Below are 18,314 nucleotides of genomic sequence, written 5' to 3'. Positions count from 1 at the left end.
TCTTTATCCTTCACTGTGATGCTGGAATGAAATGCAACATAAATGGATATGGCTGCTGAATTCAATCTTCTCTCAGCTCTTCCTCCTCCTTTTTTTCTAGTCAAGAGAAAGTATGGAAATGTGAGTTAGAGTTTTACAAAACTTACAATGGAATTAGCTCAGCTGTTAGGAGGATTGGGTCTGTGATTTGCAGCGTGTCAGGATGCTGATCACAGGCACACGTTAAAATATACAAGGATGGTGATGTAAGCCAGCAAAGCAAGCCAGCTCCAATTTAGTTTGGCAATGAGTTCTTTATGCATTTCATTTCCCTTTCTATTTCAGCTCTCATACCCATGTGTGAAGTTACATACTGTAGATGTCTGCAAGTTTATTGTTAGGCATTATGAAATTATGCCAATTTTCCCTTTAGAATGCCTGTTCCTTTCCTCATGCCCCTGTTACACTTTCATGCAGAAAGTCCAAGCCAAAACAGATGTTCTTTATTTCTCCAGGACTAGATTATCACTTCCATAATAAAATCATTAGGAATTGTGGTTAATAGAAATCTCAGCTTTGGACATGGGCTCCGACCTACCAGGTTTGATGGATTTTCTGCACTCACTGGTGTCCATTTGTGTAGCTTGTGCAATGCCTGTTCGGCAGTAGTCTGAAATACGTGCCAGAGGAAGCTCTCCTGCTGCCTTCTCTCTGTGCGTTCTCAGTTGAATGGGTTTCGTTTGCATAGCTGGTAGCTGAAGACCGTGGTTTATTCAGCAGCAGTTCTACCTTTTTATATTCACTAAAGCATTCCCACATTTCCAGGGAAAAAATGTTCTGTGATGCCTGTTGCTGTAAATAGTGCCTGCAAGTTTATTTGTATTTTTCAGCTAGTTGAATAAAGATGCGTTGGTTTCAGTGAAACGCCTTTCATTTAGAGGTTGTTTTCAATATATTCTGATACATCTAAGGCACGTTTGTACCTCGTGACCTATTGTCTTCACCGACCATGAATACGCAACTAATTGTCTGTTTGTTTCTGGAAAATCAGTGTTTCAGAAGGGATGGGCCATAGACACAGGAGAAGTTGAGATTGGAGCGCAAGTTATGCAGACGATCCCCCCTGGTTTATTCTGGCGCTTTCAGATTACTATCCATCACCCCATGTACCTGAAATTTAACGTTTCACTGGCGAAGGATTCTCTGCTGGGAATTTACGGCAGAAGAAACATTCCACCTACTCACACTCAGGTAATTAGCAATAATACTAATTCTGTCATGCTTATTTTCAAACAGCAGTGGGTGTGAGTGTTCATAATACACTTTCAAAGCAGGGATGGAGGAAGGGACTGGCTGTAACCACAAAAAGCAATCTGTCCCTTTCTTTTACTGAGGTCTAGCTATACCCTCAGACTGTGCTCTCTCGGATGAAGGGACGGTATCGTACCAGAAAGGTCAGCAGTTGTGACCACTGTGATGTGGCTGGGAGGCTGGACAGGTTCACACTGTGCTGCTGTGTACCTCCAGCATTTTCTTTGCGGGGGCAGTGGGATGAGGTACCAGGTCATTTGAAAATGCTTTAATCTTTTTACGACTTCATCAAAACAAACAGATTACATAGTCAGTATAAAGAGTTAATAGGAAAAAAAAAAAGCTGTTTCTGGTTTCTAATATGAAGATTATTTTTGAGTATTTTCTCCTAGGGATTTTGCAAGAGAAAACCTAGCTAAGCAGTAATAACATGCCATATTGCTGGTCACATTCAACTTTTTTTTTTTAGGCTTAATGTATTTGGCCTGTGAAGCTGTCATTTCTATGGATAATAGATTTTTCATCTTTCTTAGAGCAGGATCACACTCCATAGAGTGTAAGAAACTTACATATGGAATCATGGAAAGGTTGTTTAGAAGGGACATCTGGAGATCATCTAGTCTAACATCAAAAATTATTTACTGGAGTTTTGGTTTTAGAAATAAGCACTTTTAGCTGCCATTGTCTTTAATTGAAGCTGGATCTTCAGTTGACCTGAAGCTGAAATTTACTGAAAATCAGAGTGCCTAAAAAACACAAGAGAAATATGTACATTTCTTGAACAGGGATTCATAGAAAGGTTTACGTCTCTGATGCGTTGAGGTTAACTGGTCTTAAAGTTGTCAGCATCAACTTGGTTAGGTATTAGGAACTTCTATGTAAAAAAAAAAAAGATACTTATTTGCATTAATAAAATTAAATATAAACAAAAAATATATTTAGTTTTTGATCTATGATATTGATATTGAGGGACAAACATATACAAATCGGGTATAGAACAGCAGGTTCTTTAATCTGTTCTTGGCATTTGAGATGAATCACTGCATAACGTAGGCACTGCAGCCTGGGAGTTTTGGAATTATTCCCATTGAAGAGAAGTAATTTTTGTAGTAAATCTGCTCTATTTAGCGCAGCAAGTCTGAATTTACCCTGCCATAGCAAACAGCAAGTTTTGATGCCAGATTTCTGACCTACCATAACACTTTTTCTATGGAAACTGAAGCTAAATAGTCTAGGTTATGCAACGGCTGTCCACATGGGTGAATACTTAGTCAGGCAATTCCTTTTAAGATTTCAACTGTTTATTCCTGTTTGAATGAGACATGCAGAGGAGATTCATAAAAATTGGCTAGATGGTTGATATTTGCTCATTATTATTTCAGTTTGATTTTGTAAAACTGATGGATGGAAAGCAGTTAATTAAACAGGAACCAAAAAACTCAGAGGAGCCTCCGCAAGCTCCCAGGAATCTGATCTTAACTTCACTGCAAGAGACAGGTTTCATCGAGTATATGGATCAAGGAGCTTGGCATCTGGCATTCTACAACGATGGAAAGAAAGTGGAGCAAGTGTTTGTACTAACTACAGGGATTGGTAAGAACAATTACAATGAAATTGTTAGTCTGATTATTACATTGGAAAGCTGTATTTGAAAAGAAATTATTGGCCTTGATTCTGGCTTCTATTAAGTATTCTCTTAAAAGATGTTTTATTTCAGCTTAGTTTAATTAACCTCACTGGAGCAACTTCATGTTTATGCCAATATTAGGCAAATAGCAACATTTGTGTTCTAAAGATGGATGTTATCAAATTAATTAAGTGTGAAGTTTTCATGTGTGTTAAGATTTTTATATGACAGCTTAAATGCTTGAGTAATTTCTGGTGTTACCTTGCCCAAAGGAGAAGAGATTATGTCTGCCCTCTCTATTTACATGGGACCCATAAATCCTACAAAAATTATCCAGGCTTTAAGTTCTTATTTCCAATATTTTAGTCAATTAAAAAACCTAAAAGGCAGTTTTTGTGGATTTGGTTGTGATTGTTGTTTGATGGATGGATGCTGTTGTTTTGTATAATTATTCGAATGCACCATTTTGTTTGGAACACAGAAGGCAAATGGAGGAGACAGTGTCCTGGTGGCATATCGGATCCCTGCTGCCTTTTTAATACATATAGGTGGACAAATGTTTGCAACTCGAGGTGTTGTTAGTGAGCAGTGCTCACACATAGGGTTTCTTTGGAATTCAAATTTAGGTGGAGTGTAGTATTTATGACAGTCTCTGTTTGCTGCAAGACTCTAACCACTATGGCCTTTAGTTAACCTGTTCTACCATATGTTTAGCAAGATGTCTTTACTAGTAATGGACATGCCATCTGCTCTTTAGAACAATTGGATGCTATTTTTACTTGATGGTAAACACCTTGCAGAGCGGGACAGTACAATTCAAATACCAAAATTTTGAAGGACTTGCAGGAAAATCCTTTAGAAATTGAGGTAGAGCTGTAATGACTGTTTTTTGTTTAAAAGTTCATATTTGCTCTCTTTGGAAAAGTGATTCTTTTACAAGCAAGAAAAAAATGCTATTATTCAATAACATATGAGAAAATAATATTCAAGCAATTCATGAAGCATCTTCACAGATGCTCTATGAAGAGCATAATGCCTGGCCAAACTGCAGTCCAAATCAAAATCTCAATACTTGTCCCCTTGTTTATTTCTACTGTAAGACAGCAGTGTTTATACAGGAGGGTTTAACCAATATTTCATCATTAAGTAGCATACCCTCTCCTAAAAAAAAAAAAAAAAAAAAAAAAAAAGAAGGTGAAACTGAATGCTGCAGTTTGGTTCTTGTTACATTTGGTGAAAAAGTTGTCGTCCGTCCCTTCTCTGGCCACCAAGCAGAACAGGCTGGGTCTTACAGAGGGGAGCAGTGAGAGCCACAGTGCAGGCAGGAATCCCTTATACTTAATCTCAGAAATGGCCATGAGAAGGTGTTTTGGGGAAAAAGAGGGTTCATGCTGCAAGAATCTACTGCTGATGCATTTGAAAACAGTGCTAGCTATAGTTTTCATAACCTGTGTATTATCTTCTTACACTTTTCTTTGCGTAATGGTTCTTCGTTGTTTCTTTGGGGGTTTCCACAAAAAAGAAAAGGTCCTTGAGCCATATTCCTTACCCCAGGCTGGGCTGGAGTCATATTTGACATCTCTGCCGACAAAAGAATCAACCAGGACCACAGACTGAAGCACTTAGAATAGAGCAAAAGCTTGGGCGTGTCTGCTGTGTGCTAGTGTTGGCTGTGTGAAGCAGTCATGCCCTCCTCATGAGCATCTGTTAGGTAGTATTTCAAGTTGCTCAGTGTTAGTTATGTACAAAATTGATTTTGCTGACACTTTAGCTAAAGCTCTGATCAGACTTTCCCTTCAGGGGGGTAATTTGCATGCAAAATCTGGCCTGCTTCAAGTACTTTCATAGACTGAACAAAGGCCAGCCCGAACTTGACATTGCATCGAGGGGAAGCAACTTTTCAAACCATTAATTCTTCATTTCAGATCAATGTAGGGATAATTTACTATGTGGTTCTGGAAAACTGACAAGACAGGCAAGTGTACACATAGAGCAAGAGAACAGTTGATAATGAACAGTAATATGTAAAATTTAATAACGAGCAGCATATCTGTGAAGAAACTTACTTCTGAAAATGAGCTGGTTTTTGACTTTGAAACAGACATCCGTGTATAGGTTGTGGATATCTGATGAATAGATACATATCAAGTGCCTGTTCTTTGGTATAAACTGATAGCCCGAAAGGAATGTTTTTAAATAATGGTAGAAGTGTTCAAGAGGAACCGATCCTTATCTGTCCAAGTGCCCATAAATAAGAACAAAATAAACTTATTTCAGTTATTCATATTAGTTGTAGGATGTGCTTATAATCCATCTTTTGAAAAGTTACATTTGAGTTTAAAAGTACATCAGATTTGATTAAATTAAATATTCCAGTGGTGTGCCCTTTCTTGAGAAAGGTTTTTCCCAAATCACTTGCCATGGACAGATACTCTTCAAAGGGATCTGGGTTTGCTTCTTTTTCCCCAACAATTATTATTTTGTGGGAAAGAGTCACTTTTCCCATCTTTCTATAGCCAGAGGTACTTCCCCGCGTCCGTTAGTGCGTGTGCCCATAAAACAGCCTCAGTTCCCGCTGCTCTGTAGCCCCTGTGCCGTCCTGCGTAGTACCTGCATGGGCTGCAGAGACCCTCAGTCCTAGTGCTGGCCTGACAGTGACCTGCTCCACATGGGAGCATCTTAGCCTTGGATTTGCTTCATATTCTTTACGTAAAATCCATATAAATCAGTGAATCTACTGAATTCCTGTAGGAAATACATGTGTAAATTAAAAACAGCTAATCCGTGTGCAGATATGAGCCTGTCCCAGATGTGTGAGGTTAAGTGGTTACTAACCAAAGCTGGCTGATGAAACATGGGCAAGTTTAAGATCAGAATTTAAGGCAGGGGGGCGGTTCTTCAAATCTAGTTCATAGTCCTTTATTGCATTGAGTTTCATCATTGTACAAAAGACTTTTTTTTTCTTTTTCATCTGATTGTATTGAAGTGGAAATCCTGCCCTCCTCCCAGGAGTTTGATTCACATGAACACCATAGAAGGCAATTTACTCTATAAACAGGTTTCAAACAAATTACTTCAGCAATAAAAGAAAGTGTTTAAGGTGGACATTTTTCAGCAAATACTTTGGTTCTTGCAGTGCTTTTAATGGTGGTAAATTTTACATGAACACTTACTTTAAAAGCTTTTTGGTGTAATATAAATGATGCACTTGTTATCTCGAAGCTGTCAAGACACAATCTAATATTTGTAAGCTGCTTGAACAGGAATTTTGTTTTATGTTCTCCATGAATGAAAATGGACCTTTTACTGCTTCTGCACCTATTTGTATGTTGAGATGTGTCCTGCGGAGTGAGGTGAAGATGCCATTCATTTCAAATTCAATCAATTTGTATTTTTCTTTGTACACAACTCTCTGAATAAACAGAAGTCCTGGATGACTGCTCTACTAATTGCAATGGGAATGGAGAATGTATCTCGGGGCACTGCCACTGTTTCCCAGGATTCCTTGGTCCTGACTGTGCAAAAGGTAATCTCGTACTAACTGACCCACAGTGCATGACGGGGCTCGTGATTATGGTGTGTGACTGCTGGGCTTGCAAAGATTCAAAGTGATTAAAGGAGATTAAATTCCTTTTTCCAGCCAGATGGCAGATACAGTACAAGCACACACATAGAAAGTTTCTTCATGCTGTACTTGAGCTAAGATGCATCAACCACTTCTCTCTGCCTGATTTTCAGAGTTAGTAGATTCCTCCATCCCTCTTTCCGTCCGCTTCGTGATTATAAAATACATTTTTTAATAAGTGTGTTAGCTTAGCTTAATGTTTTCTGCTATTTAAAAGTGACAAACAGTTCCACTTTGGAGAAAATTGCATGAGTCAGTCAAATGCTTCTGTGGTCTTCACTTGAATAGGCTGCAGAAACGAAACCTAAAGCAGCTTAGAGACTGTTTTCCAGCGTTTGGGGCAAAAAAAAAAAAACCAAACATGCTAAAAAGATTGTGAGTCTTCTGTTTCAGATATTTCTGCTGGTATTTTCCATCATCTACTGTATATGATGTCTGGAAGTTCTCGTGTTTTTCCAATGTTTCTTTGAATTTAGGATTGACTTTATTTTTTAGGAGCTTGATTGGTTCAGAATTGATACTGAATTATAAAATTAAGCTTCCACAAGGCTGGGTTACATGCAGATCAGTAATGGCTAAAACTTTGGTAATGTTAAGTCTGCTTAAAAGAAAGAAAAGGGCAGTGTCTTGCTTCAGTTCACAGGGAAGAAATATTAATCTTACCAAAAATAAAAAGCAGGCATCACTGTGCAAATTTTCTGCAGAGGCCAGTCAAGGGGAGGGAATTATTTTTTTATCTTCTAAGATATCCCAGTTCAGGTCAAAATTAAGGTATACTAGTGAAGCAGACGGAGGAGACGAGGACATTGTATTACTGCTGCACTGCCTAGTTCAAAGATTTCAGTCTGTCACGACCCTCAAATCAAATGAAGGATCGGGGGGCTGGGGTGGAAAAGCAATTTTACAGAATGATAAATGCAATAGATGTTAATCTATGTAAGTATGTAAATACATTAAAAAGCTCAATCTGCTTTCTTCAGATTCCTGTCCAGTTCTGTGCAGTGGGAATGGAGAATATGAGAAAGGCCACTGTGTGTGTCGAAACGGGTGGAAAGGACCCGAGTGCGATGTTCCAGAAGAACAGTGTATTGATCCAACCTGCTTTGGCCATGGCACTTGTATCATGGGCATCTGCATCTGTGTCCCTGGCTACAAAGGAGAGATTTGTGAGGAAGGTTTGTGACGTTTCCCTCTCTATAGTTAGGGGGTTTGATTTTTGTCTTTACTCTCCCAACCTGTTTTAAGGTAGTTAAGAGCTCACGTAGATGTGAGCAGCTTACTGTGAAGCAGTACTGTTTTGCTCAAAAGCACCTTTACTGTCTCATAGAAAGTAATGTTAAGATAGAAAATTACCACAGGTGAAGTGACAGTCAGTAGCAGCTGATCACATAATTTCCAAGATTCACATTTTTGTTTTAAAAGATGAAAATTATTTAACATTGTCTAATAAGACTATCTAATAATTGTAGTATGGGCAGTCCTCTGGAATACTCAGTTTCTCTTTCGGTCCAGAAGGACTCTATTTCTTGGATTATTTCAGTTCCCTCCCTCCATTGAATCTCAGTAGCAGGAACAGAACCTGGTGGAAGTTTTTGCCTTTCAGCAAGCAGCATATTCTCAATCCTCCAAAAGTTTCCTGGAAAACATCCCAGCAAGCAAGGATTCCTTTTTTTTTTGTGAAACTTGTGACACCATCTTGATTTGTTTGTCTCCACTGTTCTATTCTCAGGCTCCAGATACTTTTTTCAGGAAGGGTGGCTGCCGTCCCCCATCCTCCTTGCTGCCAGTATCCTCAGTCCCTTAGCACACACTGTCACAGAGCCTGTGCAGACTTTTTTACTTGGCCAAAAGCTAAGGGTAAGACAGAAGATCATTTAAACAAAATATGATGTTGTGGTTCTCCGAAGTAATCAGCAGATCGTAATCAGCTTTTTCCCTTTCTTCATTCTATTACATCTTTGATTTTTCTGCGAAGAACATACTGACAATATAAAGCCAAAAGAGCAGCAAACAGTTTCAGTTTACCAGAGCATATTGTGCAATCCTGTTGTCATATGTCATTTTTACTGTGAGCCTGTGTTCAGGGTACTAAACTGGCATCCTTTAAGGCTTGGCTAATAAAAAGTGGGAAATTCTGAGAACAAGTAATTGCATTTTTGCTGGTTGTAGTACCAATGTGTGTTTGCCCTCATCTATAGAAAGAAGCAGTTGTCGTTTGCCTGTTAGCATTTCTGAGAGAGCTCATCAGCTCTGGCTTTCTCCCCCTCCACGTAGCCTTAGAAAGCAGAACTCTCTTTTATGCTTGCCCTGATTTGATGATTTTTCCCTAGTCCTCTTAGCCTGAAGCTAGTGACAGCATACTTTGTGCTTCCTGCTATATAGATTTTAGGTAATTCTTTTGAGTAGCGCACAGAGGAGGCTCTTTATGTGGCTTGAATTCTCTAGTCAGAAAAATGTCCAGGATGGATCTGATGGATTTGACATACCTGGTACGGTTTTTAAAGGGAGGATCAAGAGAATGCTTCTGACTTACTCAGTTGTTGGAGTTTCAGAAATGGGCAAAACCAAGTAAACCCAAGTGGGAAAAAGCAAGTAATACACGGATTTACTCGTTGAGGCCATGATGTCGAACAAGCCTGTAGCTGGTGAGGGGCTGACTGCTGTTTGCAGTTGCTTTGTTTCTTGCCATAAAAATAATTGAGATAAACATACTCAGCTGTTGAAACTAAGAGTGTGAAAACATTGGATTTTTAAAGTAAGAGACATATTTAATTTTTTTTAAAAGGTGGAATTATGTAGAAATAGGGTGGATGAAACAGACTTGTGCAACCAAGTACGGTGGGTTTTTATTGTAGTGGTGTGTGCATGATATGACTGTTCAGTTTACTGTATTGTACAACGTAACTCGTGCAGTAGTGGAAGTAATTCTGTCAGGAATTCAAATTACATTATTGTATGTAAATATGAGTTTAGTATTATAGCAGTATTGTTCACATAGCAGACATAGTAACAGATGTACTACCTAGGGAACGCCGGGAGCTACATGTGTTCATTGCTATGGGAGTCCTTTGAATTTGTCCTGTCGGATTATCATTAATAAAGTGAGTGATAGTTTTAAAACTGTTTATGGGGGTCACTCAATTAATTTTAAAAGATCAGAAAAATAAAGAGCTATCCCAGGATGAGAGAAAATTGCCAAGTATTTTAGTCCTATGCTTAGCAAGATATGCGTTGTCCAGAAACACCGATTCCCCTCTTTCAGAATTACATTGTGCTGTGTACAAGCCTGGAAGGCTGAAAAAGGTACAAAATAAATCTTGAAATAAGATCTTGAATTGGTGGCATAGCAGCTCATAAGATAAAGCATGACTTCTTCATTCTTAGGTCAAAAGGTCCTGTAAACTGGAGGCCGTTAATCTCTGCAGTATTTAGCCATCCCTTACTGAAGCAGAGAGCATCTTTCCATTTGTGTAGCACACAATACTGTTTGTGACATTCACAATTTAATTATTAAAACAGTACTTGTGCCGATACTTGAAAAATACATACAAGAACTTTCAAAGTGCCTCTTTAACATCAGTCTGAAGCATGATCTAACGTGAACAGGCTTTTGGCTAATTGTTTCCCATGCTCGGAGCCCACAATTTCCCCTTCAGCTCTGGAACCTTCCTGCAGCCTCCGGAGAAGGCAGGCTGTGTTCTGCTTAAAGCCTTGCTCGTTAAAGAAATGCTGCGGGCTTTATGAAAGAATATGCTGATTATACAGGACTAACCAGCTGATTTAAATTCTACAGAGCTCCTGAATTTTTCACTAGGAATAGTTTAATCCAAATTGAGAACAAATTTAGCTCTTTGTCTGTTTGCAAATTGTTCATCAGTACGTTATGACTTTTATGAATCTGTTCATTATCTGCAGTTACCCAGTGCATACTTTTTAGGAGTGTATGGGATTTTTTTACAGCAAGCATTCAGTCAGAGATTCACTACTCAGGGTTAGTGGATGGCCATTTTTTTAAAATCAAATTTTCAGTTGTGAAGATATCTTTCTACAGAAAGATGAAAAAATAAATCTTTCTTTTCCCAGATGTAAATAAAGCACAGAGCACACATACCCAAATGGAAACACACTGCCCATTTGTAGAAGTAATTATTAGTTGCTCCAGTTCTTTCCCAGCCCTGCTACTGAAGCACAGACTTCACTGACTTGGACCTAGATCTGTCTTGGGAATCTATGTTTTAAAAATAAGACAATATCCTTGACAAGCAGAATCATGATCTCTAATGGTCTACATGCTTGCTTTTTTCTCTTGTTTTTGGCTTATACTTACTTCTGCACGGATGTGAGCATAGACTGTTTTTTCCTTATGTTTGTTAACATCATTTCAGTTTGAGTATTTGCACAAAAAAATCACCAAATTAATCTGAATCCCTGATGATGTATTTCACTAGGAAACCACTGTAAAGGTGCAAGTTTTATACTCTAAGTTGTATATTCCCTGCTTTCCAGAGGACTGCTTGGATCCGATGTGCTCTGGCCACGGCGTGTGCGTTCAAGGGGAGTGTCACTGCTCCGCAGGCTGGGGCGGTGTGAACTGCGAGACATCGCTTCCCGTGTGCCAGGAGCAGTGCTCGGGGCACGGGACTTTCCTCCTGGACACGGGACTCTGCAGCTGTGAACCACAGTGGACAGGTTCAGACTGTTCAACAGGTATGCTGGAGATTTTGTTTTTTCAGTACTGCCTATGCTTTCTGTTTGAGTCGTGAAAGAAAGTAATTACTATGACTGTGCTTGTATGAATTTAAAAAACAAGATAGGGATGAACCGGGGGTGCTGTGGCATGGCACTTAATGGGCTTGGCAGCAACTGGCTTTCTGTTGACAAGGATAGAAAGACTTTTTCTCTGTGACAAGAATGTTGACTGCCTGATGGCAAGCCAGGAAGAACAGTAGTCCTGCAAGAGCGCAAGTGCCTCCTGGCGTGGATTGGAGTTAAGCATGACTCTCTCCTGGGGTGTTGAGCACTTATCTGGCTCATGCAGTGAGGGAATCCACAACTCTCAGAGATACTGGGAGGATATAAAAAAAGTAATGGTCTAAATGCAGTGACTGATGAGTAAGAAAGCTCTGTCAAAAAAATCTTTAAACAAAAATGACCATCCATTCTCTCATGCTGACATAAAAACTCTTAGAGGACCATCAAGGTTTGATCCCACTGAATTTGATTAAGAGTTGAAATGGATTTCCTATGTGCTTTGTACATTTGTGTTTCATTTTCTTGAAATGAATGCACTCTGGACATTTTACTCTGTAATGGAGCATGTTATTACCAATGTACATGCTACTTCTTTTTTCCCCTATAAAGCTAACAAAACTAGAATCTCAGATGATAAGTAGCACATCCCAGTACAGAATAGATCTAAGTGACAGATCTGCTGAATACTGTGGAACACAACCAGTGGCCCAAGTCACCAATTTTTCTTAGGAATCATCATTCAAAAGAACACTTGGAACAGTATAAATTTCCATTCAGGTCTTTAAAGTGTACGGTTATGATCTTCAAGTTGGGACTTATGGAATATCCTCTTCCATGATAACTTTTTAAGCAACAAAATACTGACCTGCTATAATAATTTTCAGTGTTTGTTACAGAGACCCTGCATTCATTCTACACTCCAAAATTAATGCATGTGATTTCAGTCTGATACTGTTGGATATGGTACCTACTTTGATAAGAATTGACTTTTTACTGGCTTTCAGCAAAAGCACACTTTCTTGCATTTTTATCATGTGTTTTATTATGTGTTAAAAATATTCACTGAAATTTAGTAATATAGTAGTATTTCCATTAATGAAGTAAATAATTAGAAAAAGTGCTAACTATGTGCTACTTTTTTACTTACAAAATATGCAAACTAATTCTGTTCTAATACAGTGTTATTGTAGCTCAAAAAGATTATTATCTCCAATAGGTCTGTTGTGTCAGCTGCATGGGGCAATTAGATATTAAGTAAGGGAATGAAGGCCTAATAAATAACTGCAGTGGAGAGGCTTTTATCTTGTGTGCTAGGATCATAGTTTTCATGTGTCTCTCACCTCCAGAGCTGTTTTCATTAATTTTTAGAAGAAAAGTAACTTTTTTCCTTACCTCCATCAACCAGTAGGGAAAATGCCTCTCTTCATCCCTACTGTCTTCTGAGTTATCAAAGAATGCTTTTACAGCCACCGACAGGCATCTCTCTTTATGGCTAGATACTTCAGACTTCTCCTTTTCAATATATCTTCCTTCGTAGGTGTTAAATTAGGTTCAGGATTGTTGTGGCAATACAATGAGTGTTAGACCAAAGTACAGATGTTCATTTGCGCTTGAGACTTTCTTCCTAGGATCAGTGATTGCTGTGCATGCTGGAAATAAAGCTTGATTTTAGTGAGGAAGGAAAACATCAGATGAGTAAGTCAACAAGGTCAGAATAAACGAGCTGTCATATGAGAATGGAAAAAATCATGAGGTTCTGTACAATCAAGAGGATGAAAAGGGTGAACCACAGACTGCTCATCTGGCATCAGACAGCAAAGGAAGCTTTGCAGCTGGGTAGACAAGCAGTCTCTCAGCCTGCCTCAAACCCTTGCACTTGTCCACCATCTCTGTACCACATTATTGCCAGTACTGAGAAAATTTGCCATTCTGTATTGCCCTGAAAAATATAGGCTCCTCTCCTGATGATTTCTGCATTCCCCAGCTAATTCCAAATACTTTCAAAATAAAAGGATAAATTATTTTATGTTTTTCCTAAACAGAAATTAATGTATCTTGCTGTACTTGAAAAAGGAGCAATAGCAAAGGTGCCAGAATGTTTTTGAGTACATTATCCTGGATACACTGTGGCCTGCCTGAAGAGGAATGAGCCATCTCTATGGTACCTTCCCCTACCTGCCCATCTCTAGCTGTTCAAACAACAAGAAATTCCATTTTACAAGTGGTAGGCTGGGGAAAGACAGAAATCAGTGTGGACATGAAGGAACAGAGATGAAGGGGTGACTGTGTGACTCATGTGTATCCTGAAGGATTGCCAACGTTTGGAGCCCCAGCCTGAGATCTGGAATCATTCATGGATTTTTGAGGCTAGAAAAGAGCACGGTGTTCGTGCTGTTTGATTTTCTGTAGGACATGTACAAAAAAAAAAAATCATCCTTCAGTTTCTTCTTGGCACTCATAATTTCTGTTTAGTTTTTAGAAATTCAACCTTCGCACAAAGACTGAAAATGAAGGATAGCCTACCATGTCCTTAGGTAAATTGCTTAAATTTTTACTGACCCTCTCTGCTAAAAAGTGCACCAGTTTGAATAGGTGAAAAGTCTTACAATTGTGTTTCTTTCTGAGGTGAAAGACTGTCAAATTCTTTGTCAAATTCATTATATTTTTTCTTCTTAATGTTTATAGAAGGAGCCAATGTTTTAAATCCATTTGCTTCTCATAACACTACGTACACACACCTCTCCACCACCACCCCTTTCTCTTTCTCTCTCTCATTATCTCTATCTCCACGTCCACAAGAAGAATAATGCCAGAAAAAACATTTATATATTTCTTGGGTTTTGGGTAGGCCTTTTGGGAAGTATGACCGCATAAAGTAAGTGTTTTTCTTTCCCTATTGCTTCTTCAAAAAATTTTATCAAGGGAACACTGACGTTCCAAGCTTAAATATTCAAAGGTCAAAGAAAGATGAAAGAATATATCTACACGTTACCTAACTCATCTTTCCTGTGTTTCTTATGAAGCAGGTTTCATTTTTCACGCTTAAAGAAATGCCATTTTGCTAAGGATGTATGACCTGATCATTCAAGTGGTTACTCGCTCTTGTATATACTTGCTCTTCTGCACAGTTGCTGTACTAAAGACGATGTCTTTTTCTAATCTGCCAGACTGTTTAGATCAGATTCTACCTGAAATTGTGTTGAGAGTGTTTGGATACAACAAACATTGAACTGTGACACGATTGAATTAATTGGTTGGTAAGAAGTGGCTAGTTTAAAAAACGTAAAATGTGTATATAGTTATATATAAGTATTTGCGGGAGTATATGCATGAAAGCACAGAGTAATAGAGTGAACTGGATTTATTTCTAGTCTTCCCTCGCATGGGGCATGGTTTCTAAAGGGACTGTCAAAATAAAGAGGTCATAGCTGTGATTCACCTACATATTGCAGGGTCCATCTTGGAGATTTCCATATAGGAATATGAATTCTGCCATTATCTCCTGACATTTATCAGCAGCTAAATGTCTCAGAATGTCCACTGAACTTTTGCAATGCTTCCTCTGAAGAGCTCTTTCTTTTTCTTTAGGCCTTATGTATGTTGTTAACAAATTAATTTATTCAATAGAATAGAATAATTCAACAGGCATCATCTGTACTACAAAGGTTGGTATAACTAGGGCAGCCCTAGTTTGCGTTTAGAGTTGAAGATTACTCCTTTATCCAAAAATAGCTCCAGCGTTAGAGATGTTTCTTATACTATGGCTGTGGAGAGAAGCTGTGTGGCACTGAATTAAGCACCATATAACCAGTCCCAAGTCCATCTGATTTACTGCCTTAGTTAAACTGTCCTGCATGACCTATCAGCTTGAGCATCTTTTATGTATGAGGATTAGTTGGCATTTGGGCACCTTTGTAGCATTGCTACACAGGAGCATACTGTTAACAGCTATGAGCTGGGGAGAGCAGATTCTTGCTGCCAAAATCATTGACATCCTCTCCTGATGTGGCCATTACACCAGCTTCTAGCCAAAAGAGTAGTATTTCTGAAGTACTTCAAGATCTTATTGTTATCATCAGAGGCCTGAGGCCAGGGTCCTTCTCCAGTGTAGCATAGACCTGCTCACTTTCTTTGCATGGCTTTGATTCCCCAAGTATTTCCAAGACCAAAAGAAACAGAGCTACAATGCTGTTACAGTTCCACGCTGTCCAAGACAGTTTTGGCTAGTCATCTTAACACAGATGTCCAGCATAGTCTCTGCTCTGACCTGTGGACTGCCAAAAACCGATCTCATTGCACCACCTTCAGATACTCCTTCTAGATCCAAAGTTCTTGATGGCCATTTGCCATCCCTCGAGATCCAGAAAATCCTCTTACAGAACTCCAAAACAGCTGTCAGGATATTTTTACATTGTCTTTGAATTGTTTCTCAATCAGAGCAGCTCAGTATGGTTTGAAAGTTGTTCAGACATTTAGTCTCGCTAATCCTACGCTACTTGTAGGACACAACCTATGTTGGCTTTTTTATTCAGCTCTGTTAAGATCCACCCTTTCAATATTCTTAGCTGGATATCTGTCACAGACCTATTCGGCCTCTTTCTACCCTACAGTATTGAACTTCCATGAAAAGCCATTTTCTTTTGTTAGCTCAGATTTCAATTCACCTATCCTGAAGATGACATAGTTTTCATTCAGGCTTTGCCTTGCAAATTATGCGCCTATTTATAAAGGCTCTTCCTATCAGCTAACATTCAAACAGAAAAATAATATGCTTCTGATTCTTTTGCCTTCTTCAGGCGGCATCATCTGAACTTCACTCTGAAAATACTCACAGATCTTTAGCTACATCAATCAAAACAACATTGATAGGGATCCTTTCTACAGCCATATGTGACATTAGGAGAAGAAAAAATACCCTCTATCTGCACCTAAGATTTGGTTTATTATATGGACAAGATCAAAGTGCTTTAATTGTTCTATATGATTATACACTGATGTGTATTTACCGTGAGGGAGATGGATTAGCCTGTTTTGCCAATTTGCCAACTGGCTTGAACACTGAACGTCAAAAACAAGCTATGCCTTTCACTGCTTCAAAACTATACCAATGTCAGAAATTTGTAGAGAAGCAGCATAGAGTTATTCCAGCTGAGTTCTTCCAAATGCTGTACCTTGGACATGGCTGTTATAATTCCCGTTGAAAGGATCAGCGCTTCAGTCATTATTCAAGTAATGTAATCAAATTGTTCATTCCTGCTGGCCTGAGCGGACATTGTTTGCTGCCTTTACCTGTGGGGTAACCTACGTTGAAATATACACAGAGATCCAGTGTCGTCTTCTGCAGTAACTTTATTTCTTTAAGTTGTTTTAGTCAGCCGTCGCTTGAACAATCATCCATCCCACTTTCTGCAGTCTTCACTTTGGACTGTATGAGGAATGAGGAAAGTTGTGTCCACTTTTGCCTAGAAGTAACGGAGGCACAGCTGTTAGGGCCAAGTTAAGTTGATCTCAGGCAGAGGTCCACAGACATCTCTGAGGAGAGCTGTCTTTCTGCCATTTTGATTCCCAAAGTGTTTCCAAATCAAAAAGAAACAGCAACAGCCCTGTTAGCAGTTCCATGTTGTCCAAGACATTGACCCCCAACAGTCACACCTACCATACAGCAAATAGGTCATCTTCAAACATTGTAATGGCTTGAGCTCATGCTGTCAAAATAGTGTGATTTTATCTCTCTAATCATTAGTTTGTGGAAAAACAAATGCTTCTCTGATGTAAAGCACTGAAAATTAAAAACCCATGATAATACTCACAATATAAATGTGAGTATTCTGTGTTTAATTCCTTACTATCTTGTTTATCACTTTGCTCATTTAGTTTTAGTTTTTTCCTAGTTCGGTCATCCTTTGGCGAGTCACACAAAAATTCCCAAAGACATTTGGCTGTTACCAGTTTAACCATCTGACAGTGGATGTGCCCAAGAGAGACACACAAGAGATTGGGTTCTGTTTCTCACGTAGTCTCCCCCCGCCCCTTCTAAAAGATGTGAATAGAGAATAGGAATTTCAATCTCTGTGCCAAGTGAGACTGATTATATAATATTTTTTGTGAAAGCTACCTGTGCTGGAAAAGGTCATCCTTGGAATATTTCTGAGTCTCAGTATCTTTACACCATACTGAATCCAGTTATGACTATATGTGAAAATCCATTATTATTCAGACCTTCAACATATGGCTCAGTTGACCTGTGCAGTATGGGGGTGATTTACTGCATACATGACAAAATAATTCAGTAGGATGGAAGACTGATAGTATGCTATTTTAATGTCAGCAGGACTTCATTATAGTCAACTTTCTACTTACTGTCTGTGGAACTTTGTTGCTTTATTTATAGGCTGTCATCCAAAAATCCCTTGATGTTAATGAGTCATCTCCCTTTGAGGCATATAGGCAGTGCTTTTCATAAAGACGAAATCAAACTTGTGAGTACTGACTCCTCATGTCACGTAGAAGGGAAGCTCTGGCTAATTGAAGGTGCAGCATCAACAAACTGAACAAAAATACCCCATCTTCTCTTCTCAGATTGACACCTTTAATATGGAGCCTTGAGATTAAGGGAGTGAAATATCAAGAGAAAATGGATGACAGAGTTGTTCAGTGGGGCAGAGCCTTAGCTAGCATAAATTAGTGTAACTGCAGTGATGCCACCAGTGCAATCCCAGTGTGTTTCAGGTGAGAATCCAGCCCTGAGTTGCTAATTAATTGCAGCACTATGCCTAAAATATTATAGAGTGAAAAGTAATGAAATCTGTGACAGAGCTGGTGCCTCTGACATCCTGTCCTGTATTCATTTCTCTAGACTCTATTCAGCCAAAGTAGGCCAGTTTCCATCCTCCTTAACTCCAGGACATTTGTCATTATTCCACTGAATCCATTTATACTGCTGAAGCAAACTAATTATGATTGGGGAAAGAATACTGGCAGTTCTTAGTCACAAAAACATTCATCCTAAAATGATTATGT

General features: G+C 38.9%; 1 protein-coding gene across 2 annotated transcripts in view; it reads left to right on the top strand.

Annotated features, from left to right (window-relative positions):
- Window positions 1–18,314, top strand: part of TENM1 (teneurin transmembrane protein 1) — a 250,817-nt gene that overhangs the window by 120,052 nt on the left and 112,451 nt on the right. For both annotated transcript variants that reach the window (XM_068412163.1, XM_068412162.1), the window contains exons 6-10: window positions 1,031–1,230; window positions 2,673–2,883; window positions 6,342–6,443; window positions 7,523–7,717; window positions 11,049–11,249. In XM_068412163.1, the coding sequence (XP_068268264.1) occupies window positions 1,031–1,230; window positions 2,673–2,883; window positions 6,342–6,443; window positions 7,523–7,717; window positions 11,049–11,249 (909 nt within the window). The remainder of the gene's footprint in view (window positions 1–1,030; window positions 1,231–2,672; window positions 2,884–6,341; window positions 6,444–7,522; window positions 7,718–11,048; window positions 11,250–18,314) is intronic.

The sequence above is a fragment of the Nyctibius grandis genome, chromosome 13 (genome assembly GCF_013368605.1).
Source record: "Nyctibius grandis isolate bNycGra1 chromosome 13, bNycGra1.pri, whole genome shotgun sequence".
Classification (NCBI taxonomy): domain Eukaryota; kingdom Metazoa; phylum Chordata; class Aves; order Nyctibiiformes; family Nyctibiidae; genus Nyctibius; species Nyctibius grandis.
This window is presented reverse-complemented; position numbering and strand designations above follow the sequence as displayed.